General features: G+C 38.9%; 1 protein-coding gene across 1 annotated transcript in view; it reads right to left on the bottom strand.

Moving 5' to 3' along the window:
• Positions 1–23473, bottom strand: part of Prdm5 (PR/SET domain 5) — a 178413-nt gene that overhangs the window by 100924 nt on the left and 54016 nt on the right. Inside the window, 1 exon segment of the mRNA XM_028880762.2 lies at positions 19695–19817. Coding sequence (XP_028736595.1) covers positions 19695–19817 — 123 coding nt within the window.

Raw genomic sequence — 23473 nt, 5'->3', positions numbered from 1 at the left:
ATTTAGTTACTGTTATGAATTATAATGTACATATCAGTGTTTTCCAATAGCCTTAGGGGACACCCGGGAAAGGCTTGTTGGACGCTCCCAAAGAGGTCTCGACCCACAGGATGAGAACTGCTGGGTTAGATAAAAAGGTACAATACACACAAGCAGAAAACCCAGAAACTATTTAAAAGTTCATACATGTATTTTTAGGACTGGAAAGGAGCTACTGTGTATGGCTTTGCTTGAGCACCCTAACTACCTCCCCCATGCCCCTAGCCCCTTGTTGTGACAAAATGCGTAACAAAAACTACTTAAGGAAGGAAGGGTTTATTCTGACAGTTTGAGAGTTTGATCCATCACAGTCCGGGAAGTCATTGCTCTGGGAGCAGGAGGCGGCTGTTCACACTGCAGCTGCAGTCAGGAAGCAGATAGAGGTAGAATACTGTGCTCAGCTCCATTCTTATGCTCACCAGGTCTGGGGAGCCAGACTACTAGGATGGTGCCTGCCCACATTCAGGGTGGATCTTCCCATGGGACTCAGTTAAACCTTTCTCAAGGTACCCTCATAGACATGTGCAATGGTGTGTTTCCATGGTGTTGATTATCCTGTCACATTGACAATAAAGACAATAAATAAGCACAGCATTTGAGAAAGGTCTCACTGTACAATTCTCCAGGCCATGCTTCCCCAGTGCTAAGATTGTAAGATTGCACCACCAAGTCCAATTTTTTTGTTTTTAAGTATATTTTGTAATTTAAAAAGCCAAATATATATTTAGAGAGTTTCCTGGAGAAACGATTATCATTATTCATCAATATGGGAGAGAGAAAAGCAGATTCAATCTGTGTTTAGTCACAGTTGATAAGACCATGTTTCTGACCATCCACACCTCCAGAAACATAGTTATGTCTAGTTAGGAAAACTGAAGCAGTTTGTATAAACTACTACTCTTGATGTAACACAAATAAAGAAACAAAAAGACACAGTCAGTAGAAGAGACTATATCAGAAGCAGACCTTCCCAGGTTCATTCTGTCCAAGCACTTGAGGCTTTGCCTAATGGAGGCCCCATAGACAACCATAAATCTTAGTGTTTATCTGATCTACATGCATAAAAACTAAATGAAACTGCTTTCTGGAACATCAATCATTTTTGTGATGGTTTGCACAGCAGTAGATAATCTTTAATTTTAAAACATGATAACATTATATTAAACTGTAACTTCAAGGGATGCATGCTTATTGGGAGACTCTAATGAAATCTGGGTTTAATATTTACTAGACTTTTAATAAAAAACAATGGCAGTCTTTCACAACCTGAAGTGTTTGGCCACATTCTAATATAAAGTGAAATGCAGTTACAGGCATAGCATATATCTGTTTAAGGAATGCGAGAACCCTCCTGCATATAATTCATACCTTTGCCAAGACTTAGGGTCTCTTCCTCTGCATTTGCTACCATGTTGTTAAGATCACACTCTTAAATCTCTTCCTGCCTGTTGACACAGTGGGGATCTTGAAAGTCTCACACATTGAAGGCTTGATCTCTAACATGTGATGCTATTGAGATGGTGGGTGGATCCTTTACAAGGTGAGGTCTAGTCACAGGAAGTCGATTAGGGGTAGGACCTCAAAGGGAACACCTGGACTCTGGGTCCTTCCAGTCCCTTTTGCTTCCACCCTATGTTCCTTATGATATGGTGCCTTACCACAGAAACAACGCAACCAACCAGGAAGTGAAATTGTGGGCCAAAACGAACCTAGTAGGTACACTGTACTAATTTTTAATATCATCACAATTCCTGTAACTTTCATCACGGTATAGTTCCCTTTCCAAGCTCTGTCAGAATCTGCCATGTTACTAATTTGTGGAGCCTTGTGGAGCTGTTTTCCTAACCTGCAGGTTCACTCAATGCTTTATCATCTCTTGCACTGCAGTGGGAAGAATGTAAAGATCTAGAAGACAGAGATCTAGGAGACAGATCTAGGAGATAGAGAGATGACTGGGCAGCTAACAAGCACTTCTAACTCCACACTTAGAGGATCCAATAACTTTGTCTTCCACAGGCACTTGCACACACATAAGCACATGCTCACACTCAGATACACACACATACACATAATGAAGAATAATAAAAATATGTTTTAACAAATGAGTATGGCTCTAATGCACTGAGACTCAATATCAACTCTCTTTTATTAGTAGGTCTGTTTTGACATTCTGACCTTCATATTTGATTCTCTTTATTATACCCATTATTTCTGTTCATGACTTAGTCACACGAACATAGTTCCTCCTTGCAGAAATCCTGCTGGCTATTTATATTTTGGGAATTCACATTCTTGGGCCTCAACTTTAGTGCTATGCACTGTTTATTGTCTGCCTAAGGCTTCAGGTGATTGGGCTGGAAATGTATAAAGTTCTTCAAGACCATACTCTGCTCCAAAGTACTCTCAAACCATTAGCTTTCACAAGCTAATAGATACACCACACAGCAAGTAACTTTTAACTATTATTCATCTCTTCCATTATTGCTCATAATTTTGTATGTTTTGTGTTTGTGTCTCTTCTCATTTTGCTTGATTTTACTTGCACCTGATATTTGGCAAATTGCTTCTCCTATAAGCTATCTATAATATCAAAATGTTGCAACACCCTAAATGCCCAATCAGTTAAAAAATGTTAAATGTCTAACAACTGGTTTTTAAAGATTTATCAACCCCTATTGCTATGGACAGACAGAAATGAAGGTAGATATTATACAGATATAGATATCTAAATCAACAAGTCTGTGCTGGCTAATTTTATATCAATTTGAACAAGCTATAGTTATCTGAGAGGAGGGAATCTCAATTGAGAAAATGTCTCTGTAAGATCAGACTGCAGGCAAAACTGTAGAACATTTTCTTAACTAGTGGTTAATGTGGAAGGGCTCAGCTCATTGTGGGTGAAGCTACCCAAGGGCAGGTGGTCTTGGGTTCTACAAGAAAGCAGGCTGAGCAAGCCACAAGGAGCAAGCCAGTAAGCAGCACTCCTTCATGGCCACTGCATTAGCTCCTGTCTCCAGGTTTGTGGCCTGTTTGAGTTCCTCTCCTTACTTCCTTCAATGATGAACAGTGATGTGAAAGCATACAGCAAACAAATCCTTTCTTCCCCAAGCTATTTTTGGTCACGGTATTTATCACAGCAATATTTAACTCTAAGTAAGACAATGTCTAAAATAGTAAGACTTATGCACAAATAAGGGCTTGTTTCCAAGTGTCGATGATCCAAGGGTTTTATAATTATTTTTATGTTGCTTTTATAGTAAAGCAGAAGAAAACAAATTAAAGTCCTATTACATGATACTAGGAAGTGATGCCACATGGTGTCTAGGAAAGAAGACAGAATTTGGGATGCCTATGGTTTAAAGTCTCTTCTAGACTGATCAGCTATGTGACCGATAGCTCAACTTCTACAAACATCAGTGTCCTCATCTATAAAGTGACTATATTAATAAACATATAAATATTTTATATTATACATTTTTATATTTTTAATAAATATAATAAAAATATTTAGAATATCTTAATAAAAACAAACTGTTCCATGGGATGGCTGAAAAGATTGTGTTAACAGCTGTAAGATCTTGCAAAGTTCCACCCCATCATAGGCTTAATAACCAGAAGTGTCAGCTATTACTGTTTATTTATTTAATGTTTTTTTAATTATGTGTAAAATTCGTCCTTTTGTTTGTGTAGGGTATGTTCATGTACATACAGGTACCCATGGAAGCCAGAAGAGGGCCTTGAATCCTCTTGAGCTGGAGTTAAGGCAGTTGTGAGGCCACTCAACATAGGTGTTTGGAACCTAATTAGTGTACTCTGTGAGAGCAGTACATGTTCTAAACCACAGAGCTATCTCCCTGCTATTACAGTTTTTTTTAACATAAATTTGGAAGTCAGTGGTTAAAATTTTCATTTTCTTTTCAAAAACTGTTTCAACTAATCAAGGTTGCGTTGGCCATGCTTTCTTTATTAATCTTTGCTTGGCTAAGTTGCTCTCAGCAAAAAAATTGAGTCTGTTTCCATTCTCTCCCAACCAGAATGGAAACACCTAGCATTTGGTAATTTCTGCTCACCAAACTATATATGGAAAGTGAGTGAGGAAAGGCTGAGGATGAGTCAAAGGTGACAAAGTTTATCCCAAAGTCTGCAGATGCTGTCCTCAATAAGAGTTCTTAAGGATTTACAAACAAAAAGCAACTACAGTTTTATTGTTGGTTTGAATCAGCATGTTCTCTATATACACAAATTTTCATGTGAACTTTCACTCATAAAAGATCAGTCAATTCATCGATTTTTAAAGCTAATTACTATTCTTTAATAAATCTGCTGAATCAGTATCTTCAACCAAAGAGGGGGAGGGGGCTCTTGTAGACAATGACTTACCTACAGGGCTTACTCTTTCCTATATACTACATGACCTTAACCTCATGCTCAGGAGATGTTTATCTTTCATTAGTGGCCTGTCTGTCCTTAGGGTACTCAACAGCAAGCACTCAGGTGCACTGCATGGGAAGAACGTTTACTTAGGGGTCTAACAGCAGCGCTTCTACCTTGCCTTGCTGCTCCTGGACTCTGTCAATTAAACAAGCCTCCTTGTCACCCAGGGCCTATTTCAGCTACAAAGCAGTGATGTGAGACTTACCTCCTCCTTTGCTAGGCTAGAGCCAGTCACAAGCGACAAAAGGTCAAGTCAATGGAGCAAGAAGAAAAGTGTTCTTTAACTTTGTATCTCAGACCTTGTCCCACTTAGGAAAGACTGACATAAATTAAGAAATTATCAAATCAGGATGCAATGAAAAGCTAGAATATGCAACCCTGTAAGACTGAGAGTCGTCTCCTCCAAAAATACACAGAATAATTTAAGCCATCATTGAATAAGAGTTTTTTCACAATGACTACTATACTATGGCAGTGGTTATAACCAAATTAACTCAAAATGCCTTCATGTTGAATTTTTTTCTGATTCTATCAATTAATGAACAAACTCATTCCTGGAAATTTAAGAGATAAACCTGACTTGCAGGGCTGGAAATACAGTTCAGTGGATAAGTAGTTGTTGCTCTTTCAGAGGGCCTAAATTCAATTGCCATTACTCACATCAGGCAGCTCATAACTGCCTGTAACTCCAGCCCCAGGGAATCCAACACTCTCTTCTGGCCTCCTCAGGTATCAACATACGTATGGCATGCATGTGCACACATGCACTCACACACAATAAACAAACAAATAAATAAATAAATTTATAAATAAATAAATAAAATAAACAAATAAATATATAAATCTTGAAAGTAATCACCCTTTCAAATCCCCTACCTCCTTTCAACAGCAACATTACTTATAAACCTCAACCTTCCCTGACAATTTATCATCCCTACTCAAGCACCAGGCCTCACTGGGATAAATTTCATGAACTCATGCATGGGAGGTTTACTTGTGCTATTTGGAAACAGCAAAAGTAACACTACCTTCTTTCACAAGAAAATATTAATCCCCACTGTGTGCAAATAAGCATAACTCCAGAGGAGAGCATGGGGGCTTAGTACTTCAGCTGCATCTGTCTGTGACAAAACCTAGTTCTTGTTCACTTGTTGGCAAGCTGCTGTCCATGTGTGGATGGTATAAGAGAAACCATGATTACACACTTGGCAAAGGCACAATTATGCTATTAACAAGGCAGTAAGCTGTAAAAATCCACACCATCCCCCTGAAATGACCAACCCATATTCCAAGGGCAAGAAAATCGGCTGACAAATTAATACTTTACACTGGAGTGGGGAAATTTTTGAACTGTTACTCAACAGATATTTGCATGAAAACAAACAAAAGATGAAAGTAAACAAAACAGTAAGAATTTAATACCCACTATCATCTTACTTAACCCTTTCTTACTAAACCCCTGAATAAGTCTCAAGCTGTGTATAAACATCATTTCTACAAGATCAAAAACACCAGGGAAAAAATTCTACAGTAAAATTAATGGCATATATCTACAACACTAATCTAACAACAAAATATGTTAAAAATGAGATGTAACTACTATCAACAAAGCATTTCAACCCACTCCCTTCTTACCAGTGCACTACAGCAAGCTGCCATAGGACTGAATGCCCTGGAACTCTCTGCGTTCTAAGCATGCCTGAGCAGATGGCACCCACTGATGCACGGGATTCCAATGGTAACACCATGAGCTAGATCCAAGAGAAAGCTTTGAAAGTCCTCACTCAGCCTCAGTACTGTTCTCTGTGCCAGGAAAGCACACAGTGGCAGTAAAAACCTTTTCTGTGGCTACCATGTGGGTGAAGCGTTCAACCTGGCAGCCATACTTGTACAAACAAGAATAAGACTCCATTACTGTAAACTGCTAAAGCTTTTTCTAGACATGACGGTAATACCATAACCCTAGTGCTCATATGATAGAAGGAAAAATCAGGAATGCAGAACAGCCTCGGCTACAAAACAACACCTTATCTGTAAAACAAAAAGACAAAAAAAGCAGCTATGACAACGTGCACCTCTAATCCCAACACCACCGGGTGTGTGTGATGGATGGAAGAAACACGTTTAGTCAGAGGCCAGCCTGGGCAATGGATGAGACCTTGTCTTAAAGAAAAAGAAAAAAGAAACAAACAAAGCAAGAATTGACATGAGCAACCAATTTCATATTTGGATAACATTAAGCAGGCACAAGAAAAATAAAATCTCAAACAAGTACGAAGAAATTTGTGTTCTTTAGAATCATGGCCCATGACCAAGCACAGAGCAGAGAACAGTTCGCACTATCCAGAAGAATGGATGCAATCTTAGAAATCAAGCATGTGAACAAAGACTCATCAGTCGTAGACCCCTAAGCAAATACAGACATCTTTCTCTGATACTCCTTAGATGAGATTATTGTAAAGAAAAAGAAACAAACCAAGGCTCTGGAGGAAAATAAAATAAGTAAATAAAACTTCATCTTTTTCTTACACATAATTTGTCTAAGACCAAAAAATTTTAGAGCAAAATGGTGCTACAGGAATAGGAAGCTCAGGGGGCCATTTTGTAGCTACACAAACCAGGATAGACTGCATTGCCCCGCGCACATATTTCTGTATTTGAAGCTCTTTTAACTAACTCCACAAGGTGGGTCCTGGATGTGACTGGAGCTGTTCTCAGAGCTGGCTAAGTGACACTGGGATGGTCATCTCAAGCAGGAGGTGGTTTTCTGGTTGCCATATTATATTATAATACAGTAGTAAATTCTAATGTGAGAAGCTATACTCAGAATGAAAAATTGGTTGTGAATCAAAAATTTGATGAAGAAATGCATAATTATCTTTACATTAAAATAAAATATTTGAAATGTAAATTGTATAGCTTCCAATAGAGCTAGCTTTGCATAACTGATCAAATATTAGTCCATATCACATCAGGAAAGAAGTGTTTCAGCTACATAAATATGCCAGAGGCCTGGACAACAGGTCCCAAGCTGCTCAACCCTCTCTCTTACAAATCTCAATTTATTTACCTGAATCCTTGACTTGTGGTAAACTCCATCAGAGAAGGGATTATACCTCAAATTATATATTATCATTCCCAATATATTTACTATTCCACATTGTTTTGGAGTTAGCTAAACATGCGCTTCTCCTTCCTCCCACCTCTTTTCCTGAATTAGTTATATTTCTCACTGCTGTGGTCAAATTTCTGGTCAGAACAATGTAAAGGGTCTATTCTGGCTTCTTGTTTCAGGCAGCACAGCCAGTCCATCATGGCAAGAGAATATGGTGGCAGGACAGTGAAGCAGCTGTTCACATTGCCTCTGCCATTAAGTGACAGAGAATAGAGGAAGTAGGAATGGACTCAAGGAGTCCACTGAGGCCCCACTTAGGGCCGGACTCCAGCTGGGATCAAGTGTTGAAACACTGAGCCTAGAGTGTTATCTTTCATATACCACACAGTTGTGCTTGGGACTACATAGTCCCAAGGTCAGGCACTCCACCATATGCATCCATGTTTTGAACTAATAAGACAATAAAAAGCAGTAGTGTCTTTTAGGAAAATAGAAGGAACTACAAAAATGGGTTGTGGCTCAATTTTCCATTCTCAACAAATTCTAAGTCATTCAATAGTCAGTCAGCAGTTGTGGGTGACTTAGCTTTAAAATGGAAGAGAAAAGAGTGGTTGAGAGTGTGGATGAAGTAAAGGAAAAAAACAGAGTGTCTGAAGACAGAGATGGGTAATGGCACTGGAGGTTGCTGAGGAATTTAGTCAACGGAGATAGAAAAACACCCAGTGGCTTCATGACACAGTCCACTGTGACCTGAAGAAAAACCACCAACTACAGAAGGCAGAAGAGGTCAGGGAAGCATGGGGAGAACAGTACACTGGAGGTAAAGATGTAGACATAGCAAGAGGAAGGGGAGGAAGGTAGACATGCATGGAGACAAGGGCATCAAGTTTCATGTACACCTAGAAGTAGAGAACCTTGTTTCAAAAAGCAGAGGAGACCATTCTCTAAGCCAGGAGAAAGGAGTGAGAGCAGGTAGGTATGTTTGTAATATGATGTGATGTGTGATAGCACAAGGTCAAGATATACAAGTATCATTTGTAACCCCTTTCTCAACATTCACAAAAATAGGGCTATGCTCTAAGCTGTGTTTAAACTATAGTGTTGCTTTAAACATTAAAACAGACAACTTCATCCTTCCATAGTAATGTCATCTTAACTGATGAACTCCCAAATAGGTGCCATTAGTCTCAAATGACTTCTCACCTATGGTTTTCCTCTAAGTCTTACAGATGGAAAAATGGCCAGCTTTCAGTATTGTAGACTTGTAAATGTCACAACACTCATGGTGGAGCTCAGAGACATAACATGTGCCTTGCAGGTGCCCTAGGTCTTTTTGAAAATAAAGCATTTAAAGCATGTAAAACGCTGCTCTAAAATGTACAAGAATTCCACCAAGTCTTCTAGATAAAACTTGACTATCTGCTCTTCAGATCTCTCTATCTGAAGATTTTAAATAATAAAAGTGCATGTCAGATTACATACAACAATGGTTCTGCCCTTCATTCCTATACCTGGTAAGCCTGAGCTCGAATATTATCACCATTTGGGGAAAGCATTAGAATTAAAGCACTTGATACATGTAAACTGGAAAGCACTGTGCCCATCACATATACATTCCCATTAGGTTATTCTTATTATCAGTGCCATCTTTATCACTAAACCAAATGTGATGGGGTATTGACTACAAGACTACAACTTGGTGGAAACCAAATGCTTTGAGATTACCTCATCTAATAAGTTCAAATATTATATATTGGGATTACCTAGCTACTAAGTTCAACTCTTCCAACATCCCTAGGAATTGCCATAACTGACAGGATTTCATGTAGGTAGTCTAGTCTGCCCTCACATTTGCTATATTACTGAGGATGACCTTGAATACTGGCCGTCCTTCCTCCAGCTCCTAAGTTCTACGATTACAAGCACATACCACTACACCTAATTTATACAGAGCTGGGAGTGGAAGCCAAGACTTTGAGTGTGCCAGGCACTCAGTTTACCAAATAAGCAACAACTCCAGCCCCATCACGCCCGAGATTTCAGTACAACACTAAAGAGCTAAAGAAATTTGCTATGAAAACTCTCTCCTTGCTTTACATAAAGAACATTCCTATTTCTGGGATTTAAAAAATTAGCAAATATATACAGTAAAGTGCTGTGGATATCGCTCTGTATAATAAAATGCTGATTGGCCAGTAGACAGGCAGGAAGTATAGGTGGGACAAGCAAAGAAGAGAATTCTGGGAACAGGAAGGCTGAGTCAGGAGAAGCTACCAGCTGCTGCCATGAGTACCAACATGTAAGATATTGGTAAGCCACGAACCATTTGGCAAGGTATAGATTTATAAAAATGGGTTAATTTAAGATATAAGAACTAGATAGCTAGAAGCCTGAGCCATTAGGCCAAACAGTTTAAATAATATAAGAGTCTGTATGTTTATTTTATAAGTGTGCTGTGGGACTGCCAGGGCTTGGCAAGAACTAGAGAGAAACTCTCCAGCTACAGTAAAGCATGTACTTTCTGGAACTGGCAGACAGTACACATAGAGAAATCAGCAGTCTAACAGGGCAGCAGGGCTCTAACTCTATTGTGTAATGTGAACATCATATACTGTATGTTTAGATTTGTTCACCAATCTAGTACAGGATTTTTGTTCATAACAGTAGAGAGATATATTTTATCTTGGGATGCACCAATGCAAACATCTGGTAAATGTGATAAGTTTTTATAATAGTTTGAAGTATCATAACTTATGGACAATCAGTTCTTTGTGCTTGTCTGCTTTGGTTACACTTACTAATGGACTTTCTGAGAGTGAAATGTTATCATGAGGCTACGATATGGGTTTTAGTGATGAGCTAAACCAATTTTTAAAAGCATAAATTTCATCCTATAATAAGGAGCAAAGTATTTTGAAGGATGATTCTGTCAATATTATATGCCTGGCATTAGTCTTCTCGAGCTGAAACACAGTATGAACAAAGATATCAATATAAACAAATGTGCTTGATAATACACATTTTTAAAACATAAAGGAAAAAGTAAGATCTATGAAATTGTATTATATTCTAAATTATAGAAATGGGAATTATATGGAGTTGGGGAAAGCTTTCAAAACCCAGCTGGGGAAGAAATGGAATAATCCTCAGGAAAAATGACCACTCCCTTTCTGTTCTTGTCTCTAAATGGGAAATGATACAACAATGTATAAAGACACATCTCAAGGACTTCAGTTGACCACAGGGAAAGAAGCCAGAATTCATTGCTGCTATCATCTTTATGCATGCCAGGATGCTAAATAGTATGATCATCTCCAGCCAGCTGGAGGAATCAGAAGTATGTCAGTAAGACAAATGCCCAATTAATTAAACATAAGACAGTGCAAAGGGTTGTGGCATAAATCAACCAAACGATAGATAGCACTGTCTAGCTGTCTGTGAACATCAGCTACAAAGCTCCCAGTGAAAGGGAAGTCCATGCTCAAATCTTACAACAAATGCCCTTTCCCTGGACTCTGTACCTTCCTATGTCACAAACATCTATAGCCAAGCCCACGATATTGGAGCCTCTTTTTCCACTGCTCTGTCCCAAGCTGTCTTTTTTAAGTCATGTGAGACTTCAACTGATGACAACGATAATCAAGATGACCAGATCGGGGTTCTAAGACTACTCTTGTCCCTTGAATTTATGAATCAGTAGACTGCAGAGCCCTCGAGAACACTCTTTGGGTAGCATAAATAACAAAGATTCCTTTGAATACTTTGTAGTTCACTGATGAAATACAGTCCTTCCTGTTTGGTCTTGGATTACTTTATGAGAAGCTATGCATATATTGGAGTCATGGTTTTCTTTGAATAGAAAACTTCCCTAAAAAACCAACATCCACTGGCAAAGAAGAAAATATGCCTAATTATTGTATTCAGTTAGAAATCCATTTAATTTACTTCATTTATATCTTCTTACTATCTCAGTGACAACCACTAACAATAATCTAAAATTCACCATCAAATGTACCTCCAATTTTGAAAAATACAACAAAGATATTTCTTCCATTGTGTGTGTTCATGCAAAATGAATGTTGCCCCACAACAATGAGCAAGCAAGCTTAGTTGGAGAACCTGGATTCTAGTGTCAGTACACATTCACACTTACATAAGCATACATTTGACTATTAGTTTAATTTCCTCTCTGATAAGTGGGCTTATTGGGCTTTTTAGCTTCAATGTATCTACTGCGAATGCCTCTTGTCATTACACTTTGTAGCAAGCTAAGAATTTGTAAACTTCCTCTTTCATTTCTATCATACCTCTTAAACCTTACAGCAGTAGAAACAGTATTCTGATTAGTGTTCACTGATTCTCAAACACAAATATTCCATTATTATATTTATTAAATATGATTCGAAACCACCCTGTTACTTCCCAGCAAACCATTATGACTTTATTATCTTTATCAGAGCTCTCTGAGTTAGTTCAGGATGCAATCCCTGTCATCAGTAGCATATTGGAATCAACAGTTCTGTCTGTTGGAGGTTATACTTTCAAAACAACTTTGATGTGGTGCCACTGGTTGTATAGCAGATTGATATATATATATGAATGTATGAATGTAGTATGCACACAGGTGACATACTTAGTACTCCTGGAGTAGTTTATGTGACATTATGTTACTTGTTTGTATGTTTTCAAGGCTGATCATTTGACACTGGAAAACCAGCTAGTGTGTACCTCCCTGGGGAAGACCTCCTCTCCCACTCCCAGACTTCCTCAGTTGCCTGGCTGGACATGTTGGTGAGACTTTATGGGTGAAGCTTCTGATATTACTAGGAGACACCATCCCACAGCAAACTCTTTCCTCCTCTGGCCCTTATAATCTCTCTGCTCCATCTTCCACATTTTTCTCTGACCTTAGGTATGAAAGTATTATATATACTCTCAGCCTGCATTGTGGGCTCTCAGGCTGCATTATGATTCATTGTGGTTTTCTGTTGTGGTCTCCATCTATTACTAAGAGAAGTTTCCTTGAAGAAGGGTGAAGACTGCACTTATCTGTGGGTATAGATCATACTAACTTAGTACATTAGTGTTTGTTGATTCAACAAATAGATGGATCCTGTTCTTCATAATACGTTAGTTTCTGTCTTTATATTGGAGAATTAAGACTCTTAACATCCAAGGTTTTTATTGCAAGACATGTCTTAAGTCCTGCTACTTGTTGATTTTTACAGTGCTTGGTACTTTTCTATTCCCATTTGCTTAATTGTTGTTCTTGTGTCCTTTATTCTTTACTGTCTCCTTGTGGACACTGTTGTTTCTCTTCAGTCCTATGGATTTCTCCAAGTATTTCTTCTATAGAGCTGGCTTAGTTGTCATGAATGCCTTTAACTTGTCTTTCTTTCTCCTTCGTTATGACTGATAGCCTTGCTGAGTATAGCACGCTGGACTGACAGTTGCCTTTCAGAGATTAAAATAGATCTTTTGAAGCCCTTGGGAGTTTGTTTCTTTTGATATCTTTGTATATATTTATAATTGTTCTTTTGATCTTTTTGTTAGGATTGTATCTCATTCACACTGAATCATTACTGTGAAATTAGTAATTTGGGGGGAGTCATGTTGCCTTGGTTTTTCGTGCTTCTTTTGTTTTAGCATTGGGAATTGTGCATCTATGCTCGATGTTTTCAATCATTTTTTTTTTCTTCCAGTGGAAATGTTTGCAATATTCAAAGAGATCAGGTTATAGTAGGGCTACGTTGTCATTTTTCTCTGCTAGATTCATGTTAGGAGCACTGGGCTCAATCTCTACTACTCTCTGGAGAACAGGACACGTACTCCCTGCTTGCTGCTTCCACTCTCAACTCTCTTGTCAATCCTTCCTAGGCTCCTAGATGACTGTCATTCCCCTAAGCTGTCCTTTGCAATACAGAGGTTGGGTCACAGATGCTGGTCCTGTCCTGGGTGGTTCTTCACCAATCAGTTCACAGATGCTGCCACTCCTCTGGTCAGTCCTCCACTTAGCTGAATGTGAATGGGTGCTATTCTGATCTCTGTGTGGTCCTTGGCAAGGTTGGAACACAAATACTGTTTGAATCAGTAGGCAGTCATTCCTGGATTATGCCACAGATGTTTGTTAAACCTCTGGAAATTCCTCCACAATTCCAGTTGTAAATGGTGGCCTTGACCCTGGGCAGCCCTTCCTAAAGCTGCATGTGAAGTGTGGAACCTGTGTCTGCTTCCTTGCAGTTTCTACCTTGCTGGATATTACATAGCTCTGGTTCAGTATCTTCCACACAGTCTAGCAGTATTCAGTATTCTGCTGACCATGTTTTGGCATGCAGTCTCATGACACTTGCTCTGACCAGTCAAAAGTGTCAATCATAGAGGTTCTGAAGCCAAGTCACATACTCAACAGGTTTTCTTTTCTCTTTCTTTCTTTATTCCTTCCTTCCTTCCTTCCTTCCTTCCTTCCTTCCTTCCTTCCTTCCTTCCTTTCTAACTTTCTTTCTTTGTTTGTTTTTAATGGTGTCTCAGCTCTAGTTAAACGCTAAGAAGATCACATTTTTTTCTGGTCTTCCCTGTCACTGTCCAGCACCTTCCTCCATCTTTTCTTCTTCCTTAATATCTGTTGCTCGGAGTACAGTGCCAAATTTCGAGGCTGTGTCTTAAGTATGGCTCTGGTCACTCCCTCTTGCTCCCAGCTCACCAATCCCTGTAGGATGGACCCTGAGTTATTTTTACCCTGTTCTATCACTATTTTACTCTGCTATCACCTAGAGATTCTCAGCTGCCTCCAACTTCTTCTGATAGCTGTTATCCATCCATCCATGGGGATCATAGTATGCAATGCCTGCCTACCACCTGCCATCTTAACAAGCCTCTAGTTTCTTCAAGATGCTACTGTATGGATTTAATCTGTATAAGAATCCAAGATTGTTAAGTCCAACCAACTCATACAAGCAGGAGCAGAGTTTTAAAGTCTTTTTCCCTGCAATGAATGCAGGAGCTAGATTGTCATAGCATCTCCAGTGCTCTGGACATGGCCCAGAACATGGCATGTGCTCAGCAACCACCAGATGGTTGATGAGTATCCTGCTCAGCCACCACAGGGCAGAGCCAGGAGCCTCAAGCAACCCCTTCAAACCAAGAAAGCTGGTGTTCTTTCTATTACTTTCAACCATGTTTCTTAACATTATCCAAACTCCTTTGTATTCTGTACTTCTTCTGATTCTGTCAGGCAGTTGCTTTTACCATTAATTTTATCCCATTTTTCTATAAAATAAATGTTCATCCTGCTAACAGATATATAAGGGAGACTGGAAGTGTGCTCTCCAGCCCTAAACAAGACTTCTATGACTTCAATTAAGACTTCTCTGGCTGCCTTCTTAACTGTAAACTCATCACAGTACAGGGGTTGGAAGCCCACAGACCTGCCCCCAACTAAGCTGCTCCTGAATTCTACCCTCAGGAAATATGTAAAATGATACATGCTTACTGCTTCAAGCTGTTAAATTTGGGGCAAGTGTGTTACTGAATAGGTAACTCACACAGTTACACATGCACACAGATGAACAGTATAAACCAATCCATTCAAAAACAACTCAAAATGCATACTCTTAAAAATTGACTGCCAGAACCTACATATTGGTAACCCACCATTAGTATTATGCATGTCCTTACTGCTGGGAGAGACACACATGCTGTAAAGTAGAGCTGGCCTTTGGTGGACATAGAGTTAACAATTGCTATGACTTCTGTGGTCAGAGGTACAAAAGGTCTTCTTGTCAAAACTTACCCCCACTGGGGAAAAAAAAAAACCCCACCAATAATGTCTTATCTATTACTTTGAATGGCTATTTGCTGCACTTAACAGTCTTCCTATTGACAAAAAATATCTGTCATAGCCATACATGCTCCTTAAAAAGGAGCTTCAAAAACAGGAGCTTCAAGTTGCCTAAGGATAAATTTTGTTCCACCTGTTACTAAGGATGTGATGGGCAATGCTCTTTGCACAGAAAGCTATTTCTGAGTGTGTTGGTGGGGTGGAGGCAACTTTTTCTTCATCACTAACTTCTATTAAAACCTTTTTATCCTACGAGGATGAAAAATGTAAAGTCTATAAATGATGTATAAAGGACAAATTTTCCAATCTTTCTTTCTCAATCCTTGAGTTAAAGTTGATGCCAAATGTCTTGGTTTATAGTGATATTTCTCGCAAAGAATCTTGATTTTTGTGACCGATCTGTACAGTATACAAATGTTAACTACTATTTTTCAGACAAGTGATTTTCATGTGGTTAATTACGAATAAAACTGGTTCTAAATCCCAGTGTCCTCACCACCAAAACCCCCGTCTGCCGACCGCATATGCTGCCTCTGCGTTGTGCACTGCTCAGAAGGGAGAGCCTACCGTAATCTGTGGATGGTGAAGCAGGTGGCTACAGGAAGGCCAGGTGGAGGTCAGAAGCAGAGTGACTCTGTGCTGCTTTTTGAGGTCTGGTTCTAACTCCTCGTTATTTAGGACATCTTCACAGCCCAGCCTTCCTCATGACATGGATGAAGACCCAAAGGCTTCCTTTATGTGCCAAGATCCCCATAAATACCAAGTCACTCTTTCATTCACAGCATATAGCAAATGGCCCAGGGAAGACAAGTCTGGAAATGGGCTATTGAGGAGCATGAGAGGTACTACCTTGGACATTTCAAAGAATTCAGCTTCTTTTCCAGACAGGATAATTCACTATTTTAGCTGAGATATTTTAACTAAATTGTTTTCTGTTAAAACAAACAAGTTTTTACAAGCCTAGAAAACACTGACTTATCATTCTTTATCAAATACTATACAAATCTTTTCATTTAGTGGCACAAAATTAACTCTGAGAAGCATCACCACTGTTCAGATGCTTAAGAGTGCTTCTGCATCACTTATAGACATTTATTTCATATTTAGAACTTTCTAATCTAAGTTGGAAATGTTTCCAAAGTCTAAATCCACACTTCAACTGATTATTCTGAAAAGAGTACACGTGGGAAAAACTATTTGCTCACTAGATCCTTCTTCAGCAATTCAGATACTTAATTATCATTTCCAAAGCAAATTTTCAAAAATCAAATCGCAAAACTACACATATAATTGAGCTTCCATTAAGGAGTTCCAATCGTTTGCCAAAACAGACCTGAAATTCTTAATCCCTTGTCCAAAAAAATTGGACCAAGAATTGACATTTTCCACGAAGCAAGCCACACAGCCGCAAATGTTTCTCATTTACTCTACCCCGAGGGCATACAGCTCAAATAAAAAATTTCCTGAATACCCCAAATTTCAGATGCAATTTGGAATGCAAGTGATTCATAATGTAATGCAGGAAACATTATGCTCTTGTCTTACCCACTCAGAGTTTCTGGAATGCAACTCTCAGGAGAGCAGCCTAGCCAATTAGAAGGCTGACCTTGTTTTCAGTCATGAGACCTAACTATTATGCTCTTTGCCCCTTACTCAAATGTGATTTTGAAGCATCAGCAATCTGTTACTACAGCTACTGTTCACATTAGAAAGCTGCTACCTCAAGGGAGCTAATAAGGTTCCTATTGTATACCATGACAAAACCAAGGTAACGGTGCATCCATTCCCACTAAGAAAGGGCAAAGCAACACTATAAGAAACGAGGCTAGTGTCATTGCTTCTGCAACAAGATCCTTCCAGTGGCCTCTGAACAGATTTAGACCCTAATTAAATCAAGAGTGAAATTTCACAGAAGCTCTTGTCATGTTCTAATCCTGCCTTTACCTTCATCCCCCTTAAGTCATCAGTTATGTCCTAAGGGACCACAACTGCAACCATTTTCTTCCACAGGCTCCTAGTCTCTCGCAAGGAAAGGATACAGTTGACATAGGGGAAGAAAAGTGGTCACTGAGTGTTGTAAATGAGCGTGACAACTGTGCCCTGGGAAGCATGATTACTAAAAACAAGATGTGCAATGTCCCCAGTGTGGTAAAAACAAAACAAAAAAAACAAAAAAAAAGGCACAGTAGAGTAGCATGTGAATGAGAAAGGATCGAGATCAACATAACCACAACCATTTTCATTAACTGAATGGAGATTAAAACAATGTAGACAAATAGGACATTCTTCAACAAGAATTGTGGGGGTGTCTGAGACTCAGTGCAAACCTCAGAACAAACACCCTGAAAGTTGGAGCAAATGAGGGAAATAACTGATCCTCAGAAATATCAGCCAACAGGAAGAAAGTTCTCAAGTAAAGAAAATTTTGGAAAATGTAAAACCCGATATTCCAACACCAGCAGGATATGTGTGTGTGTGTGTGTGTGTGTGTGTGTGTGTGTGTGTGTGTGTGTGTGTTTACTGTGTGTGTCTGAAGAACAGTAAGGAGCAATGGGTGGCTTAAAATAAATTCCTCAGCAATTGTGACAACAGTAACATTTACAAAGGAACAAATGGAACATGGCCACTGAATTCATAGTTACAAGTGCTATGGGACTACTTTGATCAGGAACATGAAAAAGTATAAATGTACTTGAAAAAATTGATGCTTATACATGAATGAGAAATGAATCCGTTTCAATTTGTGTCTGGATTTTTGTGTCAAGGGTAATCCAAAATGTTGTTTGACAATCTCTCCTATAAAAGATTCTATCTTCTATTATATCTTAGCGTTTTATTAGAGTCAGCTCTATGTGTCCATACAGGAAAATATGTTCTTTTCCTAATCCTTACATTAAAAGAGAACTTGCTTAGCTGAGGATAGGAAATTGAATACCAGACAACTATATTTTTCATTGAATTAAACTTAATGCTGTGGATTTTCCCTCACTACAGCTGGTTTAGGATTAAGTGTAATCAGTACACTAGTCAATAAGTTTCTACATTATAAGTTTCTATTAGTCAATGTCACATACAGGTGAAGAATCTAGAACAGTACAGACAGTTTGCTCCTGTAAGTCTCCTTCCCTTCTTGTTTCTTTCAGCCATGGCTTCTTGACTTTTGCAGTTAAGAGTCAGACAGGGAGCTTTATACAGGATGAGTCGGTTTAGCATCAGCCTATGGTGTCCCCTAACTCTCTTGGCTTTTCTAACTGGTGTTTTATACATAGGCTCACTCTAAACCTACCTCTTTTCCTTTTGCCTTTATTGCCACTGGACAATTGCTAAGTTCAATTCAGAGTCTGTGCAGAAACCAAATGTTTTATACTACTGTACAGTGAAACAGAGTTCAGCGAGATATGGTCCTACTTGTGGAAATTGTTTTTATGGGTTGGCTTACCCGGGCATGAAGTGATTGATAGCTGGTTAACCTGTATGCTGTGTGCTTTTATAAACATGGTTTTGGATGAGAGTAATATTTACATCAGTGGGCTGCAGTAAGGAATATTGACTACCATAATATGAGTGGGCTTCATTCAGTTGAAGGTTTGAACAGCACATAATGCTGCCCCTCTGCTTGTTCACCATAAGAGAAACACCATGTCTTCAGCTTGTTCAAAGCAGCCTTCCTGGCTCTACAGATCCTTGGATTCAAATTGAGACATCAGCTCTGCAGATTTGGGATTTGCCAGTGTCCACTATTCCATGAGCCAAATGTTTATAATAGGTCTGCATAGAAGGACAGTTAAATGTATCCCACTGGATCTGTTTATCTGGAAAAAAAATCTCAAAAGCGCACAATCCCCATGAGCCTCAGTGTGACTATTCGAGAACACACGTGAGCAAACTGTCTCCATGAGGCTTTCTCAAAGAACAATCCATAGCAGAGCACAATGAAGCAAAGCAACCAGCAAACCAAACAATCAAAAAACAAAACAAAATTTCACTGAAGAAAATAAAAGTATTGGAAGGCAAGCTCTGCCAAGCACAGTATCAGACCATGTAATTCATTCCCCCAAGAATTCCCATAAAGCCAGTGATCTGGTTTTAGCAGACAGTCCAGTTGTCTTTTCCTACATATGCTGACTAGATGATTTCTCGGCTTTTATGACTTAAGTACTGTTATTTGAAGCTGATCACGGGAAAATGAACTGAAGACACGGAGCAGAGTTATAAATTAATTCATTACTCTTATGGTGCACTGCACAAATACGAGGCCAGCAAGCTCACTTGAATGGCAGCCAGGTTCTTCCGCTCCTGAGACGGTGCCTCATGAACAAAGCGAAGCCAGTTGGAGTGTCTCGGGTTGGTAGCATCCAAAATATACAGAACTTCTCCCTTGCTCCCACGAACCTAAAACAAAACAAACAGAAAAATCCAGATTAATCATACTAAATTTACCAAGGGTAAAATATTACATATTCTTTCTGAAGTATGCATCTTTTTATTGATAAGCATTGAATACATGTTAAACTAACAGCACTCATGACTTAAACATATGTATAAAGAAAGCCTACTATTTAATTTGGCAGAGGTCTGCATGACTCACAACTGTCCTCAAATCTCAGAGACATATCATGTTTTCTATGTCCTTTTTGCGGGTGGATTTGAATATATGTGTGACAATCACAGTTGTTCAGGAGATAATCAAAACGCAATCTGTCTTTACCTCCATGAAGAGAGCAGCACTGCCTCCCAGGTGAGAGGAGTGGAGCTGGGGCAATCTCTTTCAATTCTCTTTCCATCTGCTTAGAGAATTATCTGAAGACGGGGGACTGGCTGATCCAACCAGGGGGCTGTGACAGCTCATGGGACATGGGCCTTTCTAGGGGAGACACAAAATCAACTCCGTTTTGTCTTCTAAACAAACTACTCATGAATTTCTTGGGACAACATTTTTAATTATCTTATTTTACTTAGTATCTAGCCATAAATCTTGCTGGTCAAACATAATATTTTAACAAGGAAAGAAGTAACAGAATGAAGAAAGGAAAGAAAGAAGGACGGTGGGAAGGAAGATAGGAAGAAAGAAAAGAAGGAAGGAATGATGGAGGAGTGGGAGGGAGAGGGAAGGAATGAATCAGTCCATTGAACCCTCTTGAACTAAAGACACTTGGAATCTACTGTCTCCAACTGCCATTATTGATTACTCTGGCCCACTTTAATACCATACAGGCAGCAAACTCTACTTGTGTTTATATATTACTGAAATCCAGCAGAGGAGAGCTAGAGAGATTTCAGAGACTCATTGTTCATGCAGAGAATGCAGGTCCAATTCTCAGCACCCACACGGTACTAGCAACCCTCTGTAACTCCAGCTTTAGAGGGTGTGACACCCTTTTCTGGCCTCTGGCTAGAAGTGATATATAGACATAATGCAAGCAAAACAACCATACACCTAAAGCAAAAAATTAATATTTTAATCCAGCAGAGGATGTATAAGAATGAATGATTTTTACTTCAAACATGCAACCCACAAGACACAAATGTAAAGTCTAGAAATGCACCTTCACATACTTGAGGGAAGAAAACTTTCAAGGTCAACAAATCCACATGGCATGTATTTTTCATGGTGCATTTGCATATTCACTAATCCAACAAACTAATTTTGAGTCCTAAACTGCCCAGGACTAAGAATGTTTCCACAAACAAGACAGACTAAGACAAAGTCTCTGACCTCACAGCACTTCAGAGTAAACAAACATAGAATGAAACTTCATGTAAACATGAGCACTATGAAGAAAAACAAAGCTGACTCCAGGAAATGAAGTAATGGGGGAAAGGCCAAGTCAGCATCTTTGATGAGATACCTTGAACTCAAGTGCTCTAAAGGGGATAAGGAGCTAGAGAGTGATTTCCAAAAAGGGCAGCCAGCAAAGGCAGCAGAAAGGGTTTGAGTTTTGTAAATGAACTTGATGTTCACAAGGAACAGTGAAAAGGCTAAAGATCCAATAAGCTTAATTGAGAAAGTGATGGGCATTCAGATCAACTGGCAGGCGACAAGCCACCTACAAACATACACACCAAGAAGTCACCCAGCCAGTCACTGCGGGGTATTTGCAATAATTTCCACACAAAAATCTGTTAAAAAGTCATCTGTTCAATGATGGCAAAAAAAAAAAAAAAAAAAAAAAAAGTGAAATTTCAAGATTCTAACATATATTGTACAGGGGAAAGAAATCAGTTAGCCAGTTCCTATTGTCTGATATCTGTCATTTCTCAAAGAGCTATTTTTTCCAAAGCCAAGCAATTTTCAGTAATCTTTTTACAGTATTGCTAATGAGATTTGTAATGATCACTGGAAAACAGAAATTTAATTTTCAGTACTTTAACTGCTAAAAGCCTTGTGTGTTTCTTGAATACTTATGTATAGAACTGTGAGAATTAGTTATACCTCTAACAAAATAACAAACTTGTAGAGAATTTGCTCTGCCTCCCTGCTTCAAGCCTTATTGACCCATGGTGAATACAAATAAATAAATAAATAATCACCAGCAACACTATTCTGCTGAATTTAAAGCACACTGTCTACCTATCACTCAAAGAGAAATTTCATTTAACACAGTAACAATTGTAGATGTTTGGCTTAAAGTTTTTCCCTTCAAGTACCACCATAACTACGGTTAAAGAATGTTTGTATTTCAAATACTTGAATTAATCACAACAAGTAGTCATCCCACTACATAGCTGAAAAAATTCTTTCTTAAAGAAACTATAAATTTAAAATCCTAACTATTGCTGAAATCCACATAACCTATCAATGAGTAAAAGAATGTGTGTTTGTCAATGGCATCATCTGAGCTTGAAGGGGGGCCCTGGTCATGGACTTAGCTCAGGGCCCCTTGGTGCTGCATCCATTACTCAGTATTTCATAACATGTGATCAGATGGGCTTGACATGTGAACTCAATGCAAAGATATCACACATTAACAAAAGTGTCTCAGGCTTACTATACAATATATAAGCACATTTAAGGGGGAGGGCTGTTCATTTTTTTTATTTCAGTTTTGTCTCAGACCCCTCTATAATTATCTGAGAGACTGCCTCTGGGCATGCCAGTCAAAAATTATAGTGATTACATTAACTGAGGTGGGAAACCCCACCACTGTGGGTGCACGATGGACTATACTCTGAACTGTGATCCAAACAAAAGCCCTCCCTCATTAAGTTACTTTTGTTAGGGTATTCTATCACAGCAGGAGGAAGAGAAAGTAACACATTCAGTATTAGCAACTTGCTTTCATTTTGGGTTTACCAGATGGACACAGTTTCCACCTAACTTAACCTTATACAATATTCCATCTTAAGAGAAATACAAAACTTAACTTAAGAATTTCTTTCTGAAATGTACTACTTTCAATAAAACAATTTACACTTACTGTTATTTATAATGGTGAGAAATTACTGTACAATGCCCAAATCTTCATATTTGAAAACCTATCTGTTCCTTAACAGGGTCAATGCTCATCTTATTGCAATTACCTGCACGCACAGACTATTAAGTACCCCTTCTTGGCTCTTTACTGAGCCATGCCCTGGCCTGCAGTCTGCAGCTCCTGCGACACCACTGCATTACCTATTCTAAGTCTGCATCTTCCTGCCCTTGTCACAGTACACTTGCTGGCACACCCTCTGAAGGAGACATCCTTGCTCATTCAGCACAAGTCAGTCAAGACAACCGCAGGCAGACAACTACTATTAAAGTCTCCATTTGACTGTCTTAATTTGATAATGAACCCTGAGGTTATATATTCAACATTTTCAGATCTAACAAAGAAGACTAAATTCCTTCTTAGTACCACATCCCAACAGCTCACCAGCTTTGCAGCCAAAGTACAAAACTAGACTCCCAAAGACCATCTCCTTTTACTTAAAAGTTCAAGGAAGTGAGACAACTTATTACTATCACACTTAAAATAGTCTACTACAAAATGAGGCCCATAATGAAGTCAACATTTCATAGTAAAAATCATCTCAGTTCAAAATTTTGTCGATTTATCCAGTTTTCC

This window comes from Peromyscus leucopus, chromosome 3 (genome assembly GCF_004664715.2).
Source record: "Peromyscus leucopus breed LL Stock chromosome 3, UCI_PerLeu_2.1, whole genome shotgun sequence".
In the NCBI taxonomy this organism is placed as follows: Eukaryota; Metazoa; Chordata; class Mammalia; order Rodentia; family Cricetidae; genus Peromyscus; species Peromyscus leucopus.
Note: the sequence above shows the minus strand (reverse complement) of the source record. Positions and strands in the feature narration are given on the sequence as shown.